Source organism: Lepidochelys kempii, chromosome 2, assembly GCF_965140265.1.
Source record: "Lepidochelys kempii isolate rLepKem1 chromosome 2, rLepKem1.hap2, whole genome shotgun sequence".
NCBI classification, from domain to species: Eukaryota; Metazoa; Chordata; order Testudines; family Cheloniidae; genus Lepidochelys; species Lepidochelys kempii.
In genome coordinates this window covers 59168548-59191455 of record NC_133257.1, presented here as the reverse complement: position 1 = coordinate 59191455, position 22908 = coordinate 59168548, and the positions used below count along the sequence as shown (strand labels likewise).

Below are 22908 nucleotides of genomic sequence, written 5' to 3'. Positions count from 1 at the left end.
TGCAGCGTTTTCCCTACTGCGCTCTCTGAAGGCGGGTTTAACTCAAAGCGCTCTACATATGCAAGCGCAGCCATGCCCCAAGAAACCTTGATGTAAATACTTTCCGAAGTTTATGGAAAATTAGACATCCACGGGTTTGTCAGAAAGATGAAGTGTTTATCCTGTCGAAAGAATGAGATGCTGATAAGGACAATCCTCTTGTAAATGGATTATAAGAACATCAGAACTGATCCCCCACATACTTTGTTGCCCATGTGAAATGCATGGAACCAGAAGATAAGTCACTTTGACAACAAGGAAGCTCCTTTACACAAAATTAAAATGTAATCTGAAGAAATGCAAGTTTACCACCTTAAAACTGCTTAGTCACTAAAATTAAATAGTTGTTATTCACTAGAATGAAATATTCTGCAATTTACAAGATAGTAACAGCCTTAATCTTAGTCAAGATTTATTAATGCCCACTACAGGAAAGACTTGAGGCAACTGCAAATTCTCTTAAGGAATCATCTTAGAAGTTCATGTAGAAAGCTAGATTACTTTGTTTTCTGATGGATTCATTAACAGTCTGTAGCTGAGCTACTATCTGTATGCATCAGATTTGTATCCTTTACTGACACAGGAAACGGAGTCTGGGACAGCTAATGAAATTGTGCAGGGAATGGACAGAGCTTTAGAAATGGTGGGGATCAAGACAGTAGAGCTCAAATCAAATCTAGATGATCTGAATTTAGATACCACAGCAGTAAATATACGATGTTCAAGTGGCATACAGGCCAAGACACTCAATGATATTGTGGACTGCATTAACCACATCCTTGAGCTTGTTATTTAGCTCTCAAAGATCACCTCTATCCCTAAAAAGCTTAATTTAAAAAAAAAAAAATCAAATTTTGTTATTTAAGTTCCAACTTCAAGCATTTGATCTCAGAAGTATCTGCTGGGTTGCTAGTCAGTCCAGGAAACTGAAAAAAGTGATCACGATAACTTGGCTATCATCTACGTCAAACACACTGCAAAAACTCAAGCACAAAGTCTAATGTACTCTGAAAGAAATCAAGGCATACAAGTTTGTGAGCTCATCATGATAGACTCAATCACCATTGTGACTGAAATTCCTTGCTTTTTAAGTTGAGGGTTTCTTGTTGCTGGAGGAACCACAAAATCTAGAAAAAGACTATCGCAGCCCATATCTGTGTTCAGTAGAACTACTAATTTAAATATCCAATATGACTAAGGATAGCAGAGTCAGGCCTTTAACCAGCTTCATTTAAGGAATTGTCTACTTGAACATTTAGTTTCTAACAAGCTGGGTTGTCAATCTACCTCACGCTCGTCTGCCATGGACTCTCTGTCCACGTGGACGCAACTCTGATTTAGTCCCATTTAAAAGAGAACTAGCTCAAAGTGCATTAACAAACTGTTAACACACATCAGTAGGGTGCACGCAGACAGTCTGCAGCAGAATAGTGTGGGGCAGATCCAGACCCCAGCTTGCTGCAAACTAAATGTTTATGTAGACAAGCCCTAATTGTACTGGTAAGTATACATGCAGTGCTCTAAATTTACAAATTACTGTAGCATAATTTTGAAAAGTGTATTAATGTAAATTTAGGAAAGTACTTACTGAGGTCTATTTATGTGCCAAGTGAAAACTTAAGGGTTTAGACATATTAGCAAGTTGGCATATAAATACACCTTAGGGACTGCTCTCCTAAATTTACCAAGAAAGTTCATAATCTCTTGTGTACTTTTGGACCCTGGAATACTCTGGTATTACTTGTTAGCTGCAGCGGCTATGACCAGGAAAATTTTTTTTTAGTACTTTGAGTTGAGGACGCAAGTTTCCTGCTTTAAAAACTTTTGTTCTGGTAAGAGATGGACACACAGAGTAGATGAAACAGTCATAACCTCTAACTCCCCTTACCAATAATCAACCTCTCACTTCTCTTTTCTCAAGAGCACAAAAAATTAGTTCTTTGCCAGAGACAGAGAAAGGAAGGAAGTTGCAGTGTTCACATCTGTTGAAAAGATGGAGAAGCGTGAATAATCAGCATATTGGAGGCACTGCAGACCAAAGCCCTTGTGATCTATCCTGGCACTCTTTCACACACTGAGCTAGATGGGATCTGGCAGGTATCAACTTCCAAACCTCATTAAAAAAAAAGAACAGAGGCACCCAATAACACAATCCAACCAGCTCTACCAAGTCCTGAACACAGACAAGCAAAGGCTTTTGGTTATTTCACTTTATTAGATATAACTAATAAAATAAGAACACTTGGCCTCTGCCCATTTTCAAAAGGAGGTGACTATTATAATATTAACAGGACTCAATAATGCACCTATTGAAATCAATGGTAGATTTAAAATTTCAAAGAAGGGAGTACATTTGATTGGGCAGGTTAAAAAACTTTGACAACACTATGTCTTGTATACTTCTCTCCATGAAAGTGACTTCTGAAACTAGTTAATGTTTTGGAAAAACACACGCTTTTGGGGTGCTCAAATGATGTTACAGAACTCACACCTATTACCACCCCAAGATCAGCTATAACGGATACTTGATTTTTACAGTCTAACTCAGGACAGTCTCCCTTTGCTAAATAAATATATGTGCTGTTTCTTAAACTTCCTTGAGCTGGCCAGGTGGGTAATCTTTACACTAACTCCCCAAAGATATTTATTTAAGATTCTCTGGAGTTGGTAAATAAGACAATAATTACTACTAACCCTGCAATAAGCATCAGATATGAAATTTTTTTCATTTTAGTGAAAACTTACTCAGACTACGAATTAAAAAAAAGAAGTTTGAAAAAGCAAAAGGAAAGAACTCTGACATTTATCTTTACTAAATCAGAAGACCAGAGTCAATTTTGTTTACATAGAACGTATTAATATTTAGAGAAAATACTTGACTACACAAATATAATTGAGGCCCAGAAATTAGAAGGATTTAAAAAATAAAATTAGACAGAAGGAAAATGAGAACATCCATACTTACTTCAGCAAGGAAAAACTGAAGGATTATAAACTCATTCTTCAATGTATAAACCAATCTGACAGATATTATGCAGACCCCACTTACAGTTTCTTCTGAAGCATTTGGTAACTCACCATTCTCAGAGACAGGATACTGGATCAGCTGGACCACTGGTAAATCTATTCTACTAAACTTTATGTTCTTAAATGTGTGTAATCACTTGTAATTACAAAGAACCAGGGCTGGATTCTGCCCCTGTAAAGGCAATGGCAAAAACCCCTGACTTCAACGATGCAAGATTGGACCATAAATGGCAAGATTCAGTTGTCTTTAACAACAATTAAACCAGAAGCCACCACTTAGATTTTGTCATATTCGACTGACCGTTTCACCCTTTGAGAGTTGAAAGTTATGATGCAACATTTTTATAACAAACTAATTTAAAAGTATTATTTAAAACACAGGTTAAAATTGAGAATTTTCCTTATAAATGAATTTCTGATTTGCAGTTCTTTAAAGTGTATAATAGAATGTCAATCTTATTTGCACGAAATAGGGCTTGCATGGAAGTAGTATTACAATGATAGCTCCTTCTGAGAAAGGCAACAGCTCCGTTCACAATGGAGATACTGAAACAATTATAGGTATTTCAAAGTACTACTAAGAAAAATGCTTTAACACATTCTTCAATAAATATGCAGCTATCTAATCAGCTCTTTGATACACAGAATCGAAAGTATGTTCGTAGTCTACAAAAATAAGTGAACTATTGGTGGATACAGAAGCATATAAAATTATACTGAAACCCTAATTTCTGGCACAGTTGTGAAAGCACAGCAGTATTTTCACCATTAAGATAAAAAATGTTTTCCTCTTACTTTTTTGGTTTTCTGGAAGTACAATTCTGGAAAAGCATGAAACCAGTATGCCAACTGTGAGATGTAGAAAAACTTCATTTGAAACCTGCATGGTAAAATAAAATACATCACTTCTGTAATTGCAGTCCAAACTCAAACATTTCACAGTTTCCTGCATACTTGGTTAACCATGGATTTTACAATAAAAGGAATGCAGCATCTTCTCAACATTATTCACAGAAATAAGGTTTTTGGAAAATAACAAAAAGAACAGGAGTACTTGTGGCACCTTATAGACTCAAGTACTCCTGTTCTTTTTGCGGATACAGACTAACACAGCTGCTACTCTGAAACCTGGAAAATAACAATGATCCAAAAAAGGTATTACAAGAACTGGCTAAATGCAACTTCATTCTCTGCAGTATTGCCCTTAAGAAGTACTATTTCTGGTAGTTATTTTAGAGTTGTGGGGCATCAAGTTCTAAGCAGAGATTTTAACCACCTCCATTATTGCACCCTTTAGTTAGTCTAAACAAAATACCTACTCTGGGCCATAAGGATTATCACACTTCTAACATTGAAGAAGGAATAAACCTTACGGAATCAGAATGTGTGGATAGTCCTTCCATAGAGACGTTGGATCCGATACATAGTTCTCCTGAAAATACATAAAACTGTTGGCTACCTTTTAATCACAGGACAAAGACAATAAATACAGAAGCCAGTGATGAAAGTCTGTCACATTTCTCATTTACAGCACACGTGCTATGGAAGCAGTATAAGCAAAACCAGAAAATGCACTCTTATTCCAGAATAAGAGTGTTCATACATAGAGTTAGTTCCAGTATAAGGATATAATTATACCAGTCAATTTAGTCATGTCAGCAAGCCCTGAGTATTACTGGAGACAAGAAGAGACTTCTGTTTCTGGAAACTGGAATTTAGTAGATTTTTTTGCTTTTTAAGAGAATCTCAAAACTCTTCACAAAAAGTAATAATGCCTTAACACTTAGAGTTTGACCAGTATTTAAAATAAATTTTAGAGGTAAGTAACCAGAAACATAGTCACTTGTTTACAGTCATACAGCAATGAAGGGTTGGAACAAAGATAAGGAGTCCTGACTCATTCCCATACTCAAAAATTGATTTATTGTTTGAAAGGCAGAACCCCCAAAATTAGGGTGGAGAAAGGAAATCTACCATCACAAGCACTAACTGGCATTGAACTGTGACAGATCTAAATACAGTAGGCAAAAGACTTCTCTGATCTAATATTAAAATACATGGCTGAAAACTACACTAAGTAATTTTCATAGCACAAAAGTTAGATGAGCAAGGGTATGATATCTGACAATATAAATGAAAGATAAAAGACATACTCACAGAGACAAGAATATTCGTGCCCCAGACACATGAGAAGAGGTAGAATGCACTAAGCTGTCCAGATTCATTGAACTTGCTGTGTTTTGTTTTGGAAAAGTGCATTCTCCTGTTAATTTTCTAAAACAGAAGTTATTTATGTTATTGATAAACATATTGAGCCATTTTAAGAGAAGGATGGTTAGATGTTTCTTATGTAGTAGTTTTCATAAAATATCTAAAATTGAAGTCAATCTAGCCATGCATTCTAATTAAATTTTACAATAATAATTTATACCAGATTTATCTTAATGGAAGAAATGCATACTTGGTACTTACATCAAGCACATACTCCTGAATAATGGCATGTATGATTATTGCTACCAGCATGTAGAAGAAAACTGTAGCCAAGTCCTTGATACCATAATGATAAAGGGAGATTGTTTCTGTAGATTGTTCTTCTGAAGGACAAAAACAAAGTTTTAAAACTCATTATGAAGATCCTGTTTAGTCCAATTAACAGTATGTTTGTCTATTTCTCAAAGCAGTATTGTTAAGACAACAAATCAATTAAGAAGATATTCCTATTTTGTGCTGGATACAAATTGAAACCAAATTAATGATTCATGATTGCACAACTCACTAGAGACTTAGTTTATAATAATCAACTCCCTCCCATTAACTTAATGTGTCTGTAGAGATGTACAATGGAAAACATATCTAATGTATGTAAAAAGAAAAGGAGTACTTGTGGCACCTTAGAGACTAACCAATTTATCTGAGCATGAGCTTTCGTGAGCTACAGCTCACTTCATCGGATGCATACCGTGGAAACTGCAGCAGACTTTATATACACACAGAGATCATGAAACAATACCTCCTCCCACCCCACTGTCCTGCTGGTAATAGCTTATCTAAAGTGATCATCAAGTTGGGCCATTTCCAGCACAAATCCAGGTTTTCTCACCCTCCACCCCCCCCCCCCCCACACAAACTCACTCTCCTGCTGGTAATAGCCCATCCAAAGTGACAACTCTCTACACAATGTGCATGATAATCAAGGTGGGCCATTTCCTGCACAAATCCAGGTTCTCTCACCCCCTCACCCCCCTCCAAAAAACACACACACAAACTCACTATCCTGACCACTCTGGTCACTTTGGATGAGCTATTACCAGCAGGAGAGTGAGTTTGTGTGGGGGGGGGGGGTGGAGGGTGAGAAAACCTGGATTTGTGCTGGAAATGGCCCAAGTTGGTGATCACTTTAGATAAGCTATTAGCAGCAGGACAGTGGGGTGGGAGGAGGTATTGTTTCATGATCTCTGTGTGTATATAAAGTCTGCTGCAGTTTCCACGGTATGCATCCGATGAAGTGAGCTGTAGCTCGCGAAAGCTCATGCTCAAATAAATTGGTTAGTCTCTAAGGTGCCACAAGTCCTCCTTTTCTTTTTGCGAATACAGACTAACACGGCTGTTACTCTGAAACCTGTCGCTAATGTAGGTAAACTCCAGAACTCCCTTCTTACAGTTCCTTCTTGACTACTTTAAATTATTTGTCCTCCAACTAGCACAGAGCACTACATACAGGTCCAGAATCCTAATAAAAAAGATATTAAGAGGATTCATGTGCATCTCTGCATCAGGCAATATTTTTAATATGATGAACACAACAGAACAGTCGTAAAAATGATATCACAAGACTAATCTCAAGTGACATAGTTTAAGATTAAGAGTGGATCAGTAAGAATTACTTTGTTCTGCATCCAGACTTGTACTGGGTCAATCTTACAACGAACACTCAATTTGGGAGAGTACAACATACCAGCAATTTATGAACATTCTGTCTACTCCATGGTACTAGCGCTTAAATTCTCAAAAGACACCTACCTGTAGCAGGAATGGTAACGTTGTACTGAAGTGTAACAAAAATGACAGCGGCTTTTGCTGTAATCTGAAAGAACAAGACAAAGTGAGTGTTATAAGATCTAAATGAAAATAAACGAAAGTTTACTAATCAAAAAACACATATCCAGCATGGCGGTGTGAGGTCTTTTTTAGGAGTGGTGGGTGAAATTCTGTGGCCTGCGTTGTGCAGGAGGTCAGACTAGATGATCATAATGGTCCCTTCTGGCCTAGATATCTATGAATCTATGGCTTGAACTAGAAAAGCAGTGGAGGCAGGGTGCTTGGCAACGATAAAGAAAAGGAACCTCATCTCAAAGTCATCTGATCTGACTTTCAACAGGCAGAACTGCCTATCTAGGAAAGCAAACTCCCACAATGCAGGGACTGAGCATTGCCAGAATACTTTAACAATCCTCTCCAAGAAGTCTCCTCCAAACTGCCTATTTTCCAGTTAATCCCTCTTTCCACCACATTAAACTAATAACACAAGCTGCAATTCCCTTTCCACTATGCTTCCCTCTAATATACCGAAGTATTGTAATGCCAAGTCACCTATTTTTAGACCACTACCTTTGACCTTATAATTTTAGTCAATCTCTGGTTATAGCCTTGTTTCAAACTCAATTTTAACATTCCAGCTAAAAATAAAAAAATAAAATAAAATTTAAAAAAAATCACAAACAGGAGGGTAGGGGTGGGCTGGCAGACAAAATATAGAGCAGATGCTGACAGAGCCTTTAAGAAAAAAAATTAATTGCATACCAGGCTCAAAAGAATTAGGCCATGTCTACACTGCCATTTTACAGCACTGCAACTTTCTCACTCAGGGGTGTGAAAAAACACCCCCCTGAGCACTGCAAGTTTCAGCGCTGTAAAGTGGCAGTGTAGACAGTGCTCTCCTCCGGTGGGTGAGGTGGTTTTTTTTGAAGTGCTGGGAGAGCTCTCCCGCAGCACTGGTGCTGCGACTACACAGCTTCGTTAAAGCGCTGCCACGGCTAGTTGAAGTTGCTAGTGAAGTCATACCCTTAGAAATCTTTGAACACTAGAGCACACAAAAAATTAAAATAAGGTGAACAGCATGCAGCTAGAGTAGTGATGCCAATGATTATTCTGGACTATATGAAAAAAAAGATAACAGAAAGTCAGAACAAATGCAGAATAAAATTGCTACCTTTCTTTAGGAATTTTTTTTTTTTTTTTTTAAATAAAGAGCAGCACCACATTCTCTTTTCTACTCCTATTTCAAACAGGAAACCTAGTGTAAAATAGTAAAGACTGAAAAAGCTTCCATGAAATCCACTTAATACCCCCAAACAGGTTTTTAAAAAAACAAAAACAAAAAAAATCAAGTTCAGAATATCTGGAACTGAAGAGTTTAAGGAATCCAACTACTTCTCTAGTGCCGTACTGTCCATCACCCATTATCACCCCTATCCAGCTTACATCATCTATGCAACATCTACTTCTAATGTTTGGAAAAGTATTTACAAAAGGTCAAAATATCTAAAGACCATAAAATCCCATTTCCTGTACAAAAAATAATTTCCAGTGGCCACCTAGCCATTTTTTATTTTGTCCTTTGCTTCTAGGGCTCTACAATGTTTTTACAGCTTTCATGTCGCGGAATACATATTGACATGAAGTACAATCCACGGTGCACCACTTCTGTTGATACCGAACTAACACAAAGAATAAAGATCGGCAGAGCCTTAAAAGTTTCATAGTAAAAGCAACTACTAAAGAAGGTCTTCGTAGGTACAGAATAGCATGTAGTGGGAAAGACTGAACATAAATTAAAAACTTACACTCCAGTACACAAAAATCTTTTCAGCATCAGCAAGATCAGTTACTACAACAAACAATAAGATATTAGCACTTTGTTTTTGAAAACAGTGAATCATACAGGTGTACATAAAAAGGAAAAAATTCAAATCCATCCTTCTTCCTCTCCCCACAAAAACAGTGTATAGACGGTCTTCACAACCAAAACTATCTGGGAAGATAGACATATCTGGCTTTCAGAGGCAAGTCTTAGCATAGCATAGGAGAGTTATGTATTTCTTTTAAACCCCTACTCTCCAACCTATGTTGATAATCTGCTGCCTTCGGATACTATTACTTAAAGTTGGAAAAAACGGATATCAAAAACTAGTCATATAAAAAAATGCTTATAAATCTTCAGGCTGCTCACCAAATGAATAAGGGACTGATTATGCTCTTAAGAATCATGGTAACACTGACGGACTACTAGCTCATCAAATTGAGACTCTTATCTTGGTGCTAAGTGAGTGCTATTCTGAAGGGAGTATGTATATTACCAGTTTTTGTGCATTATCTCAATAAGCAACTGAAGAGAGGAAGAGAGACATTTTGTAAAATAGGAGATCCAATAGACAAATTTGCCATTTCTTTTTCACTTCAGTGACTTAACAGAAAATATAGAAAACTAGACTAGTTTTAATTTTCAATTTGATCAGATGGGTTAGTCAGTAAGTGTACTCTGACTTTTAACCATTGTCTCAGAAGCAGCTAAAAAATACCTAGTTTTTTGTTGTCCCAGGCAGCAGCATATTGCCACTTTTCTGGCCAGTTGTCATAAGAACTCAGTTATGAGCCTGAAAGCAGACAGATGCACCTTTAAAGCTTAGTGGATACTCAGGAGTGGGATGCTAAATCTTCACTAACCCAAACTGATTTTGCATGGCAAGGTCATCCATCTTCCCAATAATTACTACCCAAGCAAGACACCTAAGCCACTGAACTGCAAGGGCAGGAAAATGGAATGCACCTGCCCACCAGCAGCTGTCTCCACCTTCGGCTGCTGCCTGGAGATGCAAAGCGCACCTCTGAGTGTCTCTAAGGTGCCACAAGTCCTCCTTTTCTTTTTGCGAATACAGACTAACACGGCTGCTACTCTGAAAACTGTTTGTGCGGCTCCCCGCCTAGTGCTGCTGTTTCCTCCCACACGTGTTTGCGGCGGGGGGTGTGAATCACGCAGCGAGTGAGCAGCTGCTCAGGACAGGGCGGCAACCGCGGTCACCCAGGGGAAGGGGCAGCCGGGACACGTCACTGCTCGCTCCCCTTTCCCGGGAGCTCGCTGGGGGCACAGCCGCCGCCGCCCCACCCCCTGGGGCTTCCCTTGCTGCCCGGCTCCAGCCACCGCACAGAGGGCAGGAAACGCGCTCCCCGGCAAGGCCTTACGCCCCCCACATCCCCGCTGCTTACACACGGCAGCCTCGCTGGGCCCCAGCCGCCGCTCCGCCTCCCTCAAAACTACGAGCCAGGCGCTCCGTCCCCCGCCCCGCTCCGACTGCCACGTAACCTCGCCGAGGGCTGCCGGAACCGCAGGGCGCTGCGGTTGCTGCTGCACAAAGGGGAAGCAGCAGCAGCAGCAGCAGCAATCGTTACACCGCCCCTAGAACCTAACCCGGGGCCCGCACAAGAGGGCCGGGGGGCGGGGGGGGGGGAGAGAAAGAGACTTGCGGGCGCTGTCCCAGGAAACGGAGCACGGCCCAGCTCCAACAGCTCCCTCCCCAACACGCCCCTCCTGCAACGTGTCGGCCGGCAGCGGCAGCTCCCGCAGCAGCCCGCTCGGGTGAGCCCCGCCGGCGAGCGGGGCAGGCAGAGCGCCGAGCAGGGGATACACACGGCGCCAGGAGCCCCCAGGTATGGGGGGGGGTGTGGTGGTGGTGAGGTGAGCTCGGTATCACGACCCCCTCCGTCCCCCGGGGCACAGAGGGAGGAGGAGCCCGAGCAGCCCAAACCCCGCCCGGCTGGGCCAGCTCAGCGTATCAGCTACACACACATCCACCCTGAGAGTAGCGCTCCCTGCACCCCCCAGCTCCGGGCCACGCACCCCCCAGCTCCGGGGCACGCAAGGCCCCTCTCCGCAGGTCAGGGCACTCGGGGCGGGCACCTCCCCCGCCCCGGGCCGTGCGCAGCCCGCTCAGCCTGCCCGGGGCGTGCGGGCAGCCGCGGGCTCCCAGGGCGGCTCACCTCGAACATGAGCCCCAGCAGGAAGACCATGGCCACGCAGGAGACGATGTCCGCGTGGTTCTGCACGATGAACTCGTGGCTCAGCACGGGCGGGTTCTTGCTGCTCTTCTTGCGGATCGCCATGGTGGCGGGCAAGGAGCTGGGAGCCTCCGCGGCCAGGAAGGGGCGGAGGAGGGGGCGCCCCGCCCAGCTCCTCTAGCGCTCCGCACGGGAGGGAAGTGGCTCGTCCTAGCTCCGCCTGCGGCCAGAGAGGGACCCCTTGGCCGGCCGCTGGGAAGCCGCAGCGCCACCTGCTGGCGGGCGGCGGCGACGCCTGGCCTGACTCCTCCTTGTCTGGCGAGCGGGGCGCTCGGGAAGGGTAAGGGCGGCCGTTGGCTCCCTGTTGTTGCATGGGCCGCTGAGCTGACGTTCAAACTGACCAATCACAATGCCCCGCGTCAGGGCCAGGCTAGCGTTAAAAAGGGCTAAGTAGGGGGCACGTTTTGCTACCTGCAGCATTTATTGAGGCATCAGGTGCGGTGTCACTGTTTGCTACCTCGCTCTTTCTCATGAGTCCCCGGGTAGCAAATTCTGACAGGGCACCAAGCGTCTGTCACAAGCTAGCTGGCCCTGGCCCAGAAGATGACAAAGGTGAGAGGTCGCAAACCATGATGGACAGTTTTTGCTCTTTACAATTTGCTACTGTTTTGAAATCTCCATTGTCAACGTGTTGTTTCAGAGTACCAGCCGTGTTAGTCCGTATTCGCAAAAAGAAAAGGAGTACTTGTGGCACCTTAGAGACTAACCAATTTATCTGAGCATAAGCTTTCCTGAGCTATAGCTCACTTCATCGGATGCATACTGTGGCAAGTGTAGAAGATCTTTTTATATACACACAAACCATATAGTGGTAAACACCCATTTGTGTGTATAAAAAGATCTTCTGTACTTTCCACAGTATGCATCCGATGAAGTGAGCTGTAGCTCACGAAAGCTTATGCTCAAATAAATTGGTTAGTCTCTAAAGTGCCACAAGTCCTCCTTTTCTTATTGTCAATGTGGACACAAATAAAGAGAGGTATTTTAAAAGTTTAAAAACTTGTTTATATACCTTGTTACAATAATCAAGAAGAGCTTACTCTACCTTTCAATGTTTTTTTTCAAAAACAAGCATCTGAACATATTTAGAGTGTTAACACTTCATTCTTTACTGAAATGTACATTAAAATAATGGGCAGCACATGAACCACCGACTGGGGGAAGCTAGCCCCCCGCCCCACCCCTTCCACCTGAGGCCCCTCCCAACCTCCACCACAGCCACCGGCCCCGGCCCCAGGCTAGCGCCCCCAGCCCCGGAGCTTGGCAGGCATCTGGTTTTTGACTGGAATGCCCAGTCGAAAAGAGACTCTGGTGGCTCCGATCAGCACTGCTGACCGGGCCGTTACAAGTCCAGTCGGCGGTGCTGTGGGGCTAAGGCAGGCTACTCCCTGCCTGTCCTGGCTCTGCACTGCGCCCTGGAAGCGGCCAGCTCCTAGGCAGAGGGGGGTGGCCACGGAGTTCCGTGCGCTGCCCCCACCCCCGAGCACTGGCTCCGCACTCCCATTGGCCAGGAACCATGGCCAGTGGGAGCTAGGGGGGCGGTGCCTGCGGGCTAGAGCAGCACATGGAACCTCCTGACCCCCTGCCGAGGAGCCGGACCTGCTGGCTGCTTCTGGGATGCAGCGTGGAGCCAGGACAGGCAGGGAGCCTGCCTTAGCCCTGCTTGCTGCTGACCAGAAGCCACTCAAGGTAAGCTTGTGCCCCAACCCCAAGCACCAACCCAGCCCTGAGTCCCCCCCAAACCCAGAGCCCCCTGCTGCACCCCAAACCTCTCATCCCTGGCCCCACCTCAGAGCCTGCACCCCCTATTTACTGAACGGTTGCAGTGTTTTAATGCTCATATATATACACACTTAGTTTCATATGATCATATCAGAGACTTATGTTATATATTGATTTGCTATGGCCTGGGTTGCTAATAATATCTTCTCACTCATGCTAGATGCTAGTGTTTTGTGCCCACATTCAGTGAAGCAGTTAACCATGCTCAAATCACACAAGTTCACTCAATGTCCATTATTAAGCACAGTGAGTACAGGTATGTGCTGTTTCCATTTTTCTTTTTTAATATCAGGAAGATATTATCCTCAGTTATGTTACATTTACTGAAAATAGTTTCACACTAACACTACATGTAAACTATGAAAATAAGTATCTAAAAAATCACCTCCAGTTCCTCAGGGAGGCTCTTTCTTATGTTGCCTCATCTCACAAGGGATTAATTATTAACAATTCTTTTGTTTCCATTAATGTTATCTCTAAGTGTAAATACATATGCATATGTTATTGGTAATATAATTTCAACAATTTTATTATGATTTTTCAAAACATTGCGTGCAGATATTCTCATTTATTATTTCACTAACACACAAGATAAAATCATATTGTGAATTCCTTGATTAAAACACTACAGACTATATTCTTTAATTTTACATCACCAACATAACACTTCACACTAGCATTTTATTTTTTAAACTTCAATCCTCAGAATTTCAAGACTTACACTGAAGTTCCATTTTCATTTGTATGTATTAAACTGTATCGAAAACCCATAATAAAAATTATAACACTGCTATACAGCTGTATTTGAAACCTGTTATGTAGTACTACATTTAGTGCATAGAATCCCAAAGTATAACCATGGAAAACATCTTACCACAATAACCCGATGAGTTGGTGCGTTGAAAGGAAGCAAAAATATATCACTTTGCATAATTCCACTCCGTGTTCATTGAAAAAAGAATTAAGAATGCAGTTATACTTGCCAATGAAGCAAACCATGCATTGTAAATTATACTGTATTTCTCAATTTCAGTTACATTGTTACCATCACTCATTCCCCAATTTAGCATTGTATTTGCTGTTTCTTAAGTCTGTGCTTATCTACCTTTATGAAAATGTGCTTTACCCATGTTGGGCATGAAAGCATGGGCACTGAAACATAACATTTCTTCAGTTTCATTAGCCTTGCTCTGCCTGACAGAACACTAATGGAAACTACTGATGAGATGGCTTGTACCTGTTGACATTTAAGCAAGTTTTTAATGTATTAATCATTGTGGCACACAAAGAATGTAATGTAGTTCATAAATACATACATGGAAGGGATCCTTACTGTTACAAATAAGTTATGTAAGATGGATTACCACCCTTTTCTTTTTAAGACCCCATGTGCTCTTTCCTACTTACTTTAAAAACTGACTAACCAGTGCACATATTGGTGTTGAAGTCGTGGCCCCACTGAACTGCACAGCAAAGAAAATGGCTACTAACCTTTCATAACTCTTGTTCTTCAAGATCTGTTGCTCGCATCCATTCCATGTATGCGTGCACCACGAGCACAGTTGCCAGAGATTTTTTTTCCCTTAGAGGTATCCATAGGGCCGGCCAGCGCACCCCTTGGAGCCCTGCACTATGTGCTGGTATAAGGGGCACCCTCGGCCTCATACCCTCTCAGTTCTTTCTTGCTGGTGACTCCGACAGAGGAGTAGGAGGGTGGGTCCTGGAATGGACATGAACAACACATCTTGAAGAACAACAGTTACAAAAGGTTAGTAACTGTTTTATCTTAGAGTGCTTGCTCACGTCGATTCCATGCTAGGTGACTCAGAAGCAGTATCCCCAGACGTGGGCTCAAATTTCACAGATGTGCTGATTGCAACACTGCTCTACTGAAACTGGGATCGTTATGGGCCTGTTGGGTATGGCATAGTGAGGCATGAATTGACAACTATGTCACAGTCCTGCAGATGTCCTGGATTGGTATCTGCATGAGGAATGCTGCTGATGAAGGCTGGGCTCTTCTAGAGTGGGCTCTCATGATGGCTGTAGGCAGGACCTTTGCCTGCTCATAGCAGGCCCAGATCCGGATGGTTATCCAGGATGATATTCTCTGGGATGACTCTGGCAGCTCTTTCATCCTCTTTCAAGACACATGGTTGCTCCTGCAGGGAAGAAGAGCCACTAATGTGATATGGCTGTGTTAAGATGATCTATTTATAACATTTCCAACCCCATGAAACCTGATTGACTCAGCTATTAAGTGAATAAAAACAGGGAATGACCTGCCAGATAGATTGCCCACAACAAAAACTGTCTATGCAAAACCAAAAAAAAAAAAGAAAAAAAAAAGCATGTCTAATAACTACCACATCCTATTTCTGGTTGTTTCTGCGGTACTGATAGCTCTGCGCATGTGTAGACACACAATATCACAGAGTTATGTGAGTTGAAAACATCTTTCTTGCAGCCTATAAGAATGTGTCCTCACGTGTTTGGGGCTATCACAATCATCAACTCATAAAAATTGCTATGATAACTTAAGAAAGTTGTAAGAGACAACAGTCTGTAACCCACTACGGTTGCTTTGTTGTCCTATGACTGGAGAGGTGCTAACAGGCCACAGAACAGGGAATGGTCTTTTACAATGTGTGTTAAATACTTATAATAAAGAAATCTATCCCACTTTGTATTTAGTTGAGAATAGGGTTGCCAGATGTCCGGTTTTCAACTGGAACGCCTGGTCGAAAAGGGACTCTGGCAGCTCTGGTCAGCACTGCTGATCAGGCCATTAAAAGTCTGGTCGGTGGCGCAGTGGGGCTAAGGCAGGCTCCCTACCGACCGTGGCTCCGCGTGGCTCCCAGAAACAGTGGCATGTCCTTTCTCCAACTTCTACATATAGGGGCAGCCAGGGAGCTCTGCACACTTCCCCTGCCCCAAACGCCATTTCCACAGCTCCCATTGGCCGGGAACCGCTGCCAATGGGAGCTGTGGGGGCGGTGCCTACAGATGGGGCAGCGTGTAGAGCCACCTGGTCATGCCTCCGTGTAGGAGTTGGAGAGGGGACATGCTGCTGCTTCTGGGAGCTGCTTGAGGTAAGCGCTGCACCCCTGACCCTCTCCCATGCCCCAACCCCAGCCCTGATCCCCCTCCTACCCTCTGAACCCCTCGGTCCCACCCCGGACCACCCTTCTACATTCCAAATCCCTCATCCTCGGCTCCACACCAGAGTCTGCACCCCCAGCCAGAGCCCTCACACCCCACCCTCCTGCACTGAGCCCCCTCCTGCACTCTGAACCCCTCATCCCCAGCCTAGACCCCCCTCCTGCACCCTGAATCCCTCATCCCCACATGAGAGCCTACACCCCCAGCCAGAGCCCTCACCCCCCCCCCCCCGTGTCCCAACCCCCTGACCCAGCCCTGATCCCCCTCCCACTCACTGAATCCTTTGATTCTAGCCTGGAGCACCCTCCTGCACCCCAAATCCCTCATCCCCAGACCCACATGAGAGCCTTCACCCCCCAGCCAGAGCCCTCACCCCCCCTGCGCCCCAACCCTCTGACCCAGCCCCAACCCCCTTCTGCTCACTGAACCCTTCGATTCCAGCCCAGAGCATCCTCCTGCACCCCAAATCCCTCATCCCCAGACTAGAGACCGCACCCTCAGCCAGAGCCCCCTTCCACTCTCTGAACTCCTCAGCCCCAGCCTGGAGCCTCCTCCTGTGCCCCAAATCTCTCATCCCGGGCACCACACCAGAGCCCGCACCCACAGCCAGAGCCCGCACCCCAACCCTCTGCCCTAGCCTGGTGAAAATGAGCAATTGAGGGTGTGGAGAGCAAGCAACAGAGAGAGGGGGAATGGAGGGGGGGCTCAGATGAGGGGCAGGGTAAGGGTGTTCAGTTTTATGAGAGTAGAAAGTTGGCAAACCTGGTTGAGACACCTCTGACTGACTGGTAGCAATCTGGTGTTGCAAGTTTCCACAGTGCAATCTCTATGGTCAGTTCAGCCCTCATTTGGGTAAGTTCGGGGCACACATCCAAAAGTTCTGCAGCACCCACTGCTCATAATCCCAAACCTGCATTATGATGCGATCCCATCAGTTGGAGCTTGTTTCTCGGGGCCAGAACTGGCACTCCACCACCTGTAGCTGCTCTAGGATGCCACCAACAAGTTTGAATTGGTGTTGCTATGTCCCACAGCAATTTGTTCTGCATGGAATCAACTCCCTTCTTTTCTTGCAGTTCTGCAAATACTGCAAGATTTGCAAGCCCAGGGTGCACATGTTCATGACAATAACGCAGAGCTGTGCAGGCTCCATGCTTCTGTCAGAGATGGCTGAAAATGAGGAGGGCCACGGGGGTTTGTGGGAGTTAGGAAAAAAGGGGCAAAATTATAATTTTACATATGCAATATGTATAAAATTAGGGGATGGTGAACATTGCATTATGGAAAGTTGATCCCATGATCACAGTCACTCCAGTATGACCCATTTGGGCTGCAGCATGCGTTGCCAAAACTTCCCAAAATACAGTGCAGTGGACGGTGAGGAGTTGCACAGTGGGATACCTATCCATGGTGCACCACACTGTGAATGGATACAAGCACTTCTGGTAAGTACACTCACAGCAGAAAAGGAATCAAGTAGGCATGCACACAAGTGACATACTAACTGTGGTGACTCTATGCTGATGTAACTTGAGTTAACCTAAGTTAGTAGTGTAGATATGGCCTCAGGTATATGAAATGTGGGGGAGAGGTAACAGGAAAAGTATAAGTCTAGGCCAAGATTCTTTCAGGTGTTTAGGCTCCTGCTTTTGTGGAATTAAGCCTACTATACCCTAAAGGCTCAGGAAGAAAGAAGCACATAAAAAGAACCCAATATTTATTTTTGAAAAGGTGTCATGACTTGAGGATGTATAACTCATGATTTTTGAATTCTTGTGGTTGTCAAGCTATGTTGGAGTAGTAGACGTGTATTCATAACGTTGTGAAGGCCAAAACTATAATTGGGTTAAAAAGAGAATTAGATAAGTTCCTCAGAATAGGTCCATCAATGGCTATTAGCCAAGATGATCAGGGATGCAACCCAATGTTCTGGGTGTCCCTAAACCTCTGACTGCCAAATGCTGGGAGTGGACAACAGGGGATAGATTACTCAATGATTGTCTGTTCTGTTCATTCCCTCTGATGCACCTGGCATTGGCCACTGTCAGAAGACAGGACACGGGGCTAGATGGACCATTGTTCTGACCCACTGTAGCTGTTCTTATGTTCAGCAAAAATTACAGTAGATTTTTGCCTTTGAGAAGGATTTACTATGAGACAGTGTACTGCTCTTATTGAATACTTGAGAATCAAGTTCTACACACAAAAAGTGACATGAGAAAAAGCACTAAGGGCTGGATTGAGAGGCAAAATAACAGTTGCAAAAGGCAATCACCACTGGTGGATCAAATGAAAACAAAGTTTTGACACTAGGCCAGGAAATCAGTCAAACTGGAAGTCACATAGACTTCAGAATCCAACCGATCCACCACAATAAACTTGTGCCATAAAAATAAAAAGTTAGAATTAAAAATTCCAAATTAAAAATCACAGTAAAAACATAGCAAGTGGTATATGAGAAACACAGATGTCATTGCTAAGATTACTAGCAACTATTTACTTATAAATATTTTCAATAAGTATTAAAATATAAATTAAATAGCACAGTGATATGCATCTGCACAATGATAACAAAGGTAAATGATGAAGTGGAAGAGTATAAGAGTAATAAGAATAACGTTTAAGTAGTAAACAATTAAAAGGAGCAAAACCATACTTAAAATGGACTACAAGGAAAGGAGTTCAATTCAGGGAATCACAGCACTGGAGGAGGGCACTAAGAGGGGATCAGCTAAATGCAAAGAAAAGCAAAGATAGAAGGGATATTGAGGGGGACAGGAGTATAGGAGAAGAAAGTAAGAAGGGCAGGCATGGAGAAAAGCTGAGATTAAAAGACTGAAGGAGACAGAAGGTTGGAAAAAACAGCTGATCAATAAAGGGCAGAGAAAGTCCAGGCAAAAGTAAAAAGTTCACTGAATGTCCAAAAGCCCCACCTTTGTCTGCTTTTCAGTTGCTCCTAGTGGCTGGAGGCTCTGGATAGTTCTCTTCTGCTACAGTTCCGCCCCCCCACCCCCCCCAGACCATAGGGAAGGGAAAAGGGAGGTACAATTTAGGAACAGTTGGAGCCATGTGTGATTGTAGAGGGACATGGCTAGGATGGAATTAGCTGTCAGTGGATGGTGAAGAAAAGGAAGGGGCTTGAGCTGTAAACTTGGGGCAGGGCTTAGTTTGCTAGAATTTAGCAAGCGTAGGAAGGTGTGCAGGGCATATGATAAAGAGATTTTGTGTAAAGCAGTGTAGCTTTATATTTTCATGAGCTAACTTCACAAGACAGCTTCTAACTAGTAAACGTGGAAGCTAGCAATCAATACTACAAACTGGAAGTTACCACTCACACGGAATTTAATCATAAATTTATCTGACTTGACATTCCTAAATGTTAAAGTAATAAATGAGTGACTGACAGGACTGAAGTAATGAAAGAAGACTCCCTTAAGATAATACTGTAAGACAATGCTTCTAGAATTATATTAATTCCTGCTACACTTGAAACTGTAACTGAAATTATACTTTTAAACTTATTCCTTAAGACAAGCACATGGAGAGATAGCTTAATGCTCCTTTAAGATAAATATTCTAGTTATAGGAAGAGTCTTTTTGGATATGACAGTTATCAAGATGATTTGGTAATACTCACAAAAATGTGTCATTTTACTATATAAAGAAAACCTCTTAGAGGAAATCATAATCCAGCTAAAAGAAACCAGTGTCAATAATATTTATTCATCTCTCAGTTATAAGTAGTAACCTACAGATGTATCTGGTCATGTGCCAATTCCTTGCATTTGTAGGAAACTTGTACTGCAAGACACACGCTTTTAAAATATAATTCTCAAAAAATCAGACTAACTCTAGCCTGGGCTATTGCAACTCACTAGGTACAAACGTTTCAACATTTAAAAAATGCTTTACTCCAGAATGCCAGAGCTCCCCACTTTAGCAACAGAAGTTACCAAGAGCATATCAACTTAGTGCTCCGCTCACTACATAGCTCTTCATAGAATAGTGGAACAAATTTTAAATATTAGTATTAATCTTCAAGGTTTTTCATTAAATTGGCCCACACCACCACCTCAGTTTTGAAAATGATAACCTCTCTTGGCAGCTGTGTTCCCCAAGAACTAAAAAATTGTCCATCTCAGCAGGCAATAAAGCTTTCTTGGCAACCGGTAGAACCCTGCACAGATATAAAATGTGTGTCTGCATCCGATCTGTGATCCGCAAACATGGTCCGCAGATGTAGTTAGTTATCCATGGATTAGCAGGGCTCTAGCAACTGGGCTAGTGCTTTGGAGTTAATTACCAGAAGACAACTAAAAATCTCTCTGTTCTGAATGAAATGTAAAATTCACTTCTTTGACAGCTCTCTCCCAACTGCAACAGAAAAAATAAGAAGATAAAGCAGGAAAGAGGAAAGCAAGAACAGCCATAACAGGAGGGGAGAAAGAAATTAAGACTACCCAGAAGCAGGGTAAAAAATCTCTCTGTTCTGAATGAAATGTAAAATTCACTTCTTTGACAGCTCTCTCCCAACTGCAACAGAAAAAATAAGAAGATAAAGCAGGAAAGAGGAAAGCAAGAACAGCCATAACAGGAGGGGAGAAAGAAATTAAGACTACCCAGAAGCAGGGTAAAAAATTGGAGCACCAGCTTACTGTGATGCTCTTTTGGGAGATGCTCAGTTGTAGCTGCATCCTTCAATGTCAGATAAGATATTACTTGCTCTTAAGACAATAAGACCAGGGAATATCCACAGAGAGTTCAAAATAATTTAGAAATCATGCAATAAATAAGACAGGAAGAATGATTCTGTGTTTAAAACACAGGACTGGTAGTCAGGAGTTCAGGGTTTGGTTTTCAACAGACTTCTGCCCTAGTTTTCCCCATCAGTAAAATAGGGATACTTTCCTGTCCCATACATGTGTTGGGAACAGTAATTAATTGTTTTGGAAGTTCTTTGACATGCTCAAACGTCACAGTAGAAATGTATTAAATGGGGATATCAGGTGATATGATATCTGGCAATGATTTGTGGCACCAGAAATCTGCAAGGATTCCTTCTTCTTCCCTCCCACTCTCCTTTCTTCCCAAACTGCAGTATTTCTGCAAGGGGTTATTTTTAATATCTAGTCTACTTGGCCCTTATATTTCATCATACCAGATTTTCTTTACACATTAAAAGTCAAACATTTTTAGGCAAGTTGCCCCCCCCCCTTTATAACTCTAATTTATAAAGAATGTAGCAATCGGTGATAATTACAAATTTGCAGGCAGGAAAATATTCTATGGATGGGATTGCAGAAATGGATGAGGTGAATGGGAATGGTGTAACAACTGAAATGCATTTAGGCATACAGTTTGGGTGTTAATTTTCTCTCTCAAGCTGAGCAGGGACAGGCCAGGTCCTTACTTGGATAGGAAGCCTCACTGGAGCTTAAGCTGCAGGAAGTAATGCTTTCTCCGATTGTGCTGAACACAGGGCTCAGCACCATGGTACAGTCTTTCAACTGTCAGCTTCTTGGCTTAAACCTGTCTTAGAAAAAGCATTTATCCTACTTGCTACTCCATTCCCCAGTACATGTTACTGCCTGACCAGAACATTTTCCATACCCTTTCTTCACTGAGCTGCTGCTCTACATGTGTTATTACTATATTAGATAATGATGATCTCAAGGGGAGGATGGTAATACTACTTTGTAATTTCTGAAGGCAAAAACCAGTCAGATTTTTTAAAATGAGACATTAAAATACAGGGAGAAAAAAGTTCAGTTGACAAATTTTGCTCACCAGTAATTTTCTGTCTCAGAAGAGTAGCGAATAAGACATCACAGTCTGGCAGCTGTCCAAATGTGTTGCGTGTAATCTTTGGTGATCTCAGAGTTCCCAGTGGGAAGGTTTCTCTGAAGAAATCTCCACCATAATTGCCAACTCTTTTTATACTCTCAGCAGAGTAGTGTCAAGAGAGACTACATTTTCCTCATATTTCAGAACAATATTGGCGGGGTATCTTGCACTTCTACATACTGGATTTGATTCTGTGGATACTAGAAGTTTCAGTTTCTGAGACTATCAATCTGGCAACTTTCACAATCACTGCATTCAATTTTATCTTGAATTTAATGTTATTTCTTCATTGTAGGTACATGTAGATGTGATGGTGGCAGACTAGGTCATGCTAGGATGTAGAATCAATTCACTTGTGTATTAGTGCAGATCAAAGTAATGTTCAGTTGTGTAAGAGTGTATTGTGTATTTAAACTTCATGAATGGGATGTTATTTGCATGTTTTCACTTATCTGTTCCTGTAATAATGTAATAGCAAACATTTACCTTATGTATACTCCTGTAACTAAACAACCCATCAAAGAAATCTTGTGAAACACTAGGTAAGGTCTTAAACATGGAATGCTAATTTCAAAGTAAGTGGCCATTATATATCATGGTCAGAGGTCAAAAGACTAGGTGCATTCCTCACTCACCGTCATCAAAGGAAAAGCCCATGTGGGTAGAGACTCTGTCAGCTTGCTTTCTATATGAAGAAACTATAAATATGGATTCAAAGAAATCTCTGACTGGACTGTTCCAGGGAAGTGTTTCAGATACAAACCAGAGTTCCCCAGAGACTATCTGGGTACTCTGAAAGACTTCTGGGAAACTGGCAGTTTATTACATCATTAACATCTTATGAAATTGCAAACCGTGACTCCTCTGTTAATATATTTTACCTGCTTTAACCTCTCAATAACTCATTTCCTATTCTTAGCTAATAAACTTATAGTTAGTTTC

General features: G+C 42.5%; 2 protein-coding genes across 6 annotated transcripts in view; both read right to left on the bottom strand.

Annotated features, from left to right (window-relative positions):
• The window catches only part of TRAM1 (translocation associated membrane protein 1), a 30088-nt gene extending 18782 nt beyond the window's left edge, over window positions 1–11306 (bottom strand). The window contains exons 1-6 of one of the 3 annotated variants that reach the window (XM_073330877.1): window positions 11101–11306; window positions 7087–7150; window positions 5539–5660; window positions 5224–5340; window positions 4440–4498; window positions 3862–3946 (exon numbers count right to left, since the gene is read on the bottom strand). In XM_073330877.1, coding sequence (XP_073186978.1) covers window positions 3862–3946; window positions 4440–4498; window positions 5224–5340; window positions 5539–5660; window positions 7087–7150; window positions 11101–11223 — 570 coding nt within the window. In that variant the 5' untranslated portion in view covers window positions 11224–11306. Of the gene's footprint in view, window positions 1–3861; window positions 3947–4439; window positions 4499–5223; window positions 5341–5538; window positions 5661–7086; window positions 7151–8909; window positions 8954–10329; window positions 10349–11100 lie in introns of those variants that run through there. The other 2 variants (XM_073330878.1, XM_073330880.1) reach the window with 2 other exon arrangements.
• A 1915-nt stretch (window positions 11307–13221) lies between these two features.
• Window positions 13222–22908, bottom strand: part of LACTB2 (lactamase beta 2) — a 33274-nt gene continuing 23587 nt past the window's right edge. For 2 of the 3 annotated variants that reach the window (XM_073330870.1, XM_073330872.1), the window contains exon 8: window positions 13222–15122. In XM_073330870.1, the coding sequence (XP_073186971.1) occupies window positions 15104–15122 (19 nt within the window). In that variant the 3' untranslated portion in view covers window positions 13222–15103. Of the gene's footprint in view, window positions 15123–16884; window positions 17958–22908 lie in introns of all 3 variants that reach the window. The other variant, XR_012157168.1, reaches the window with a different exon arrangement.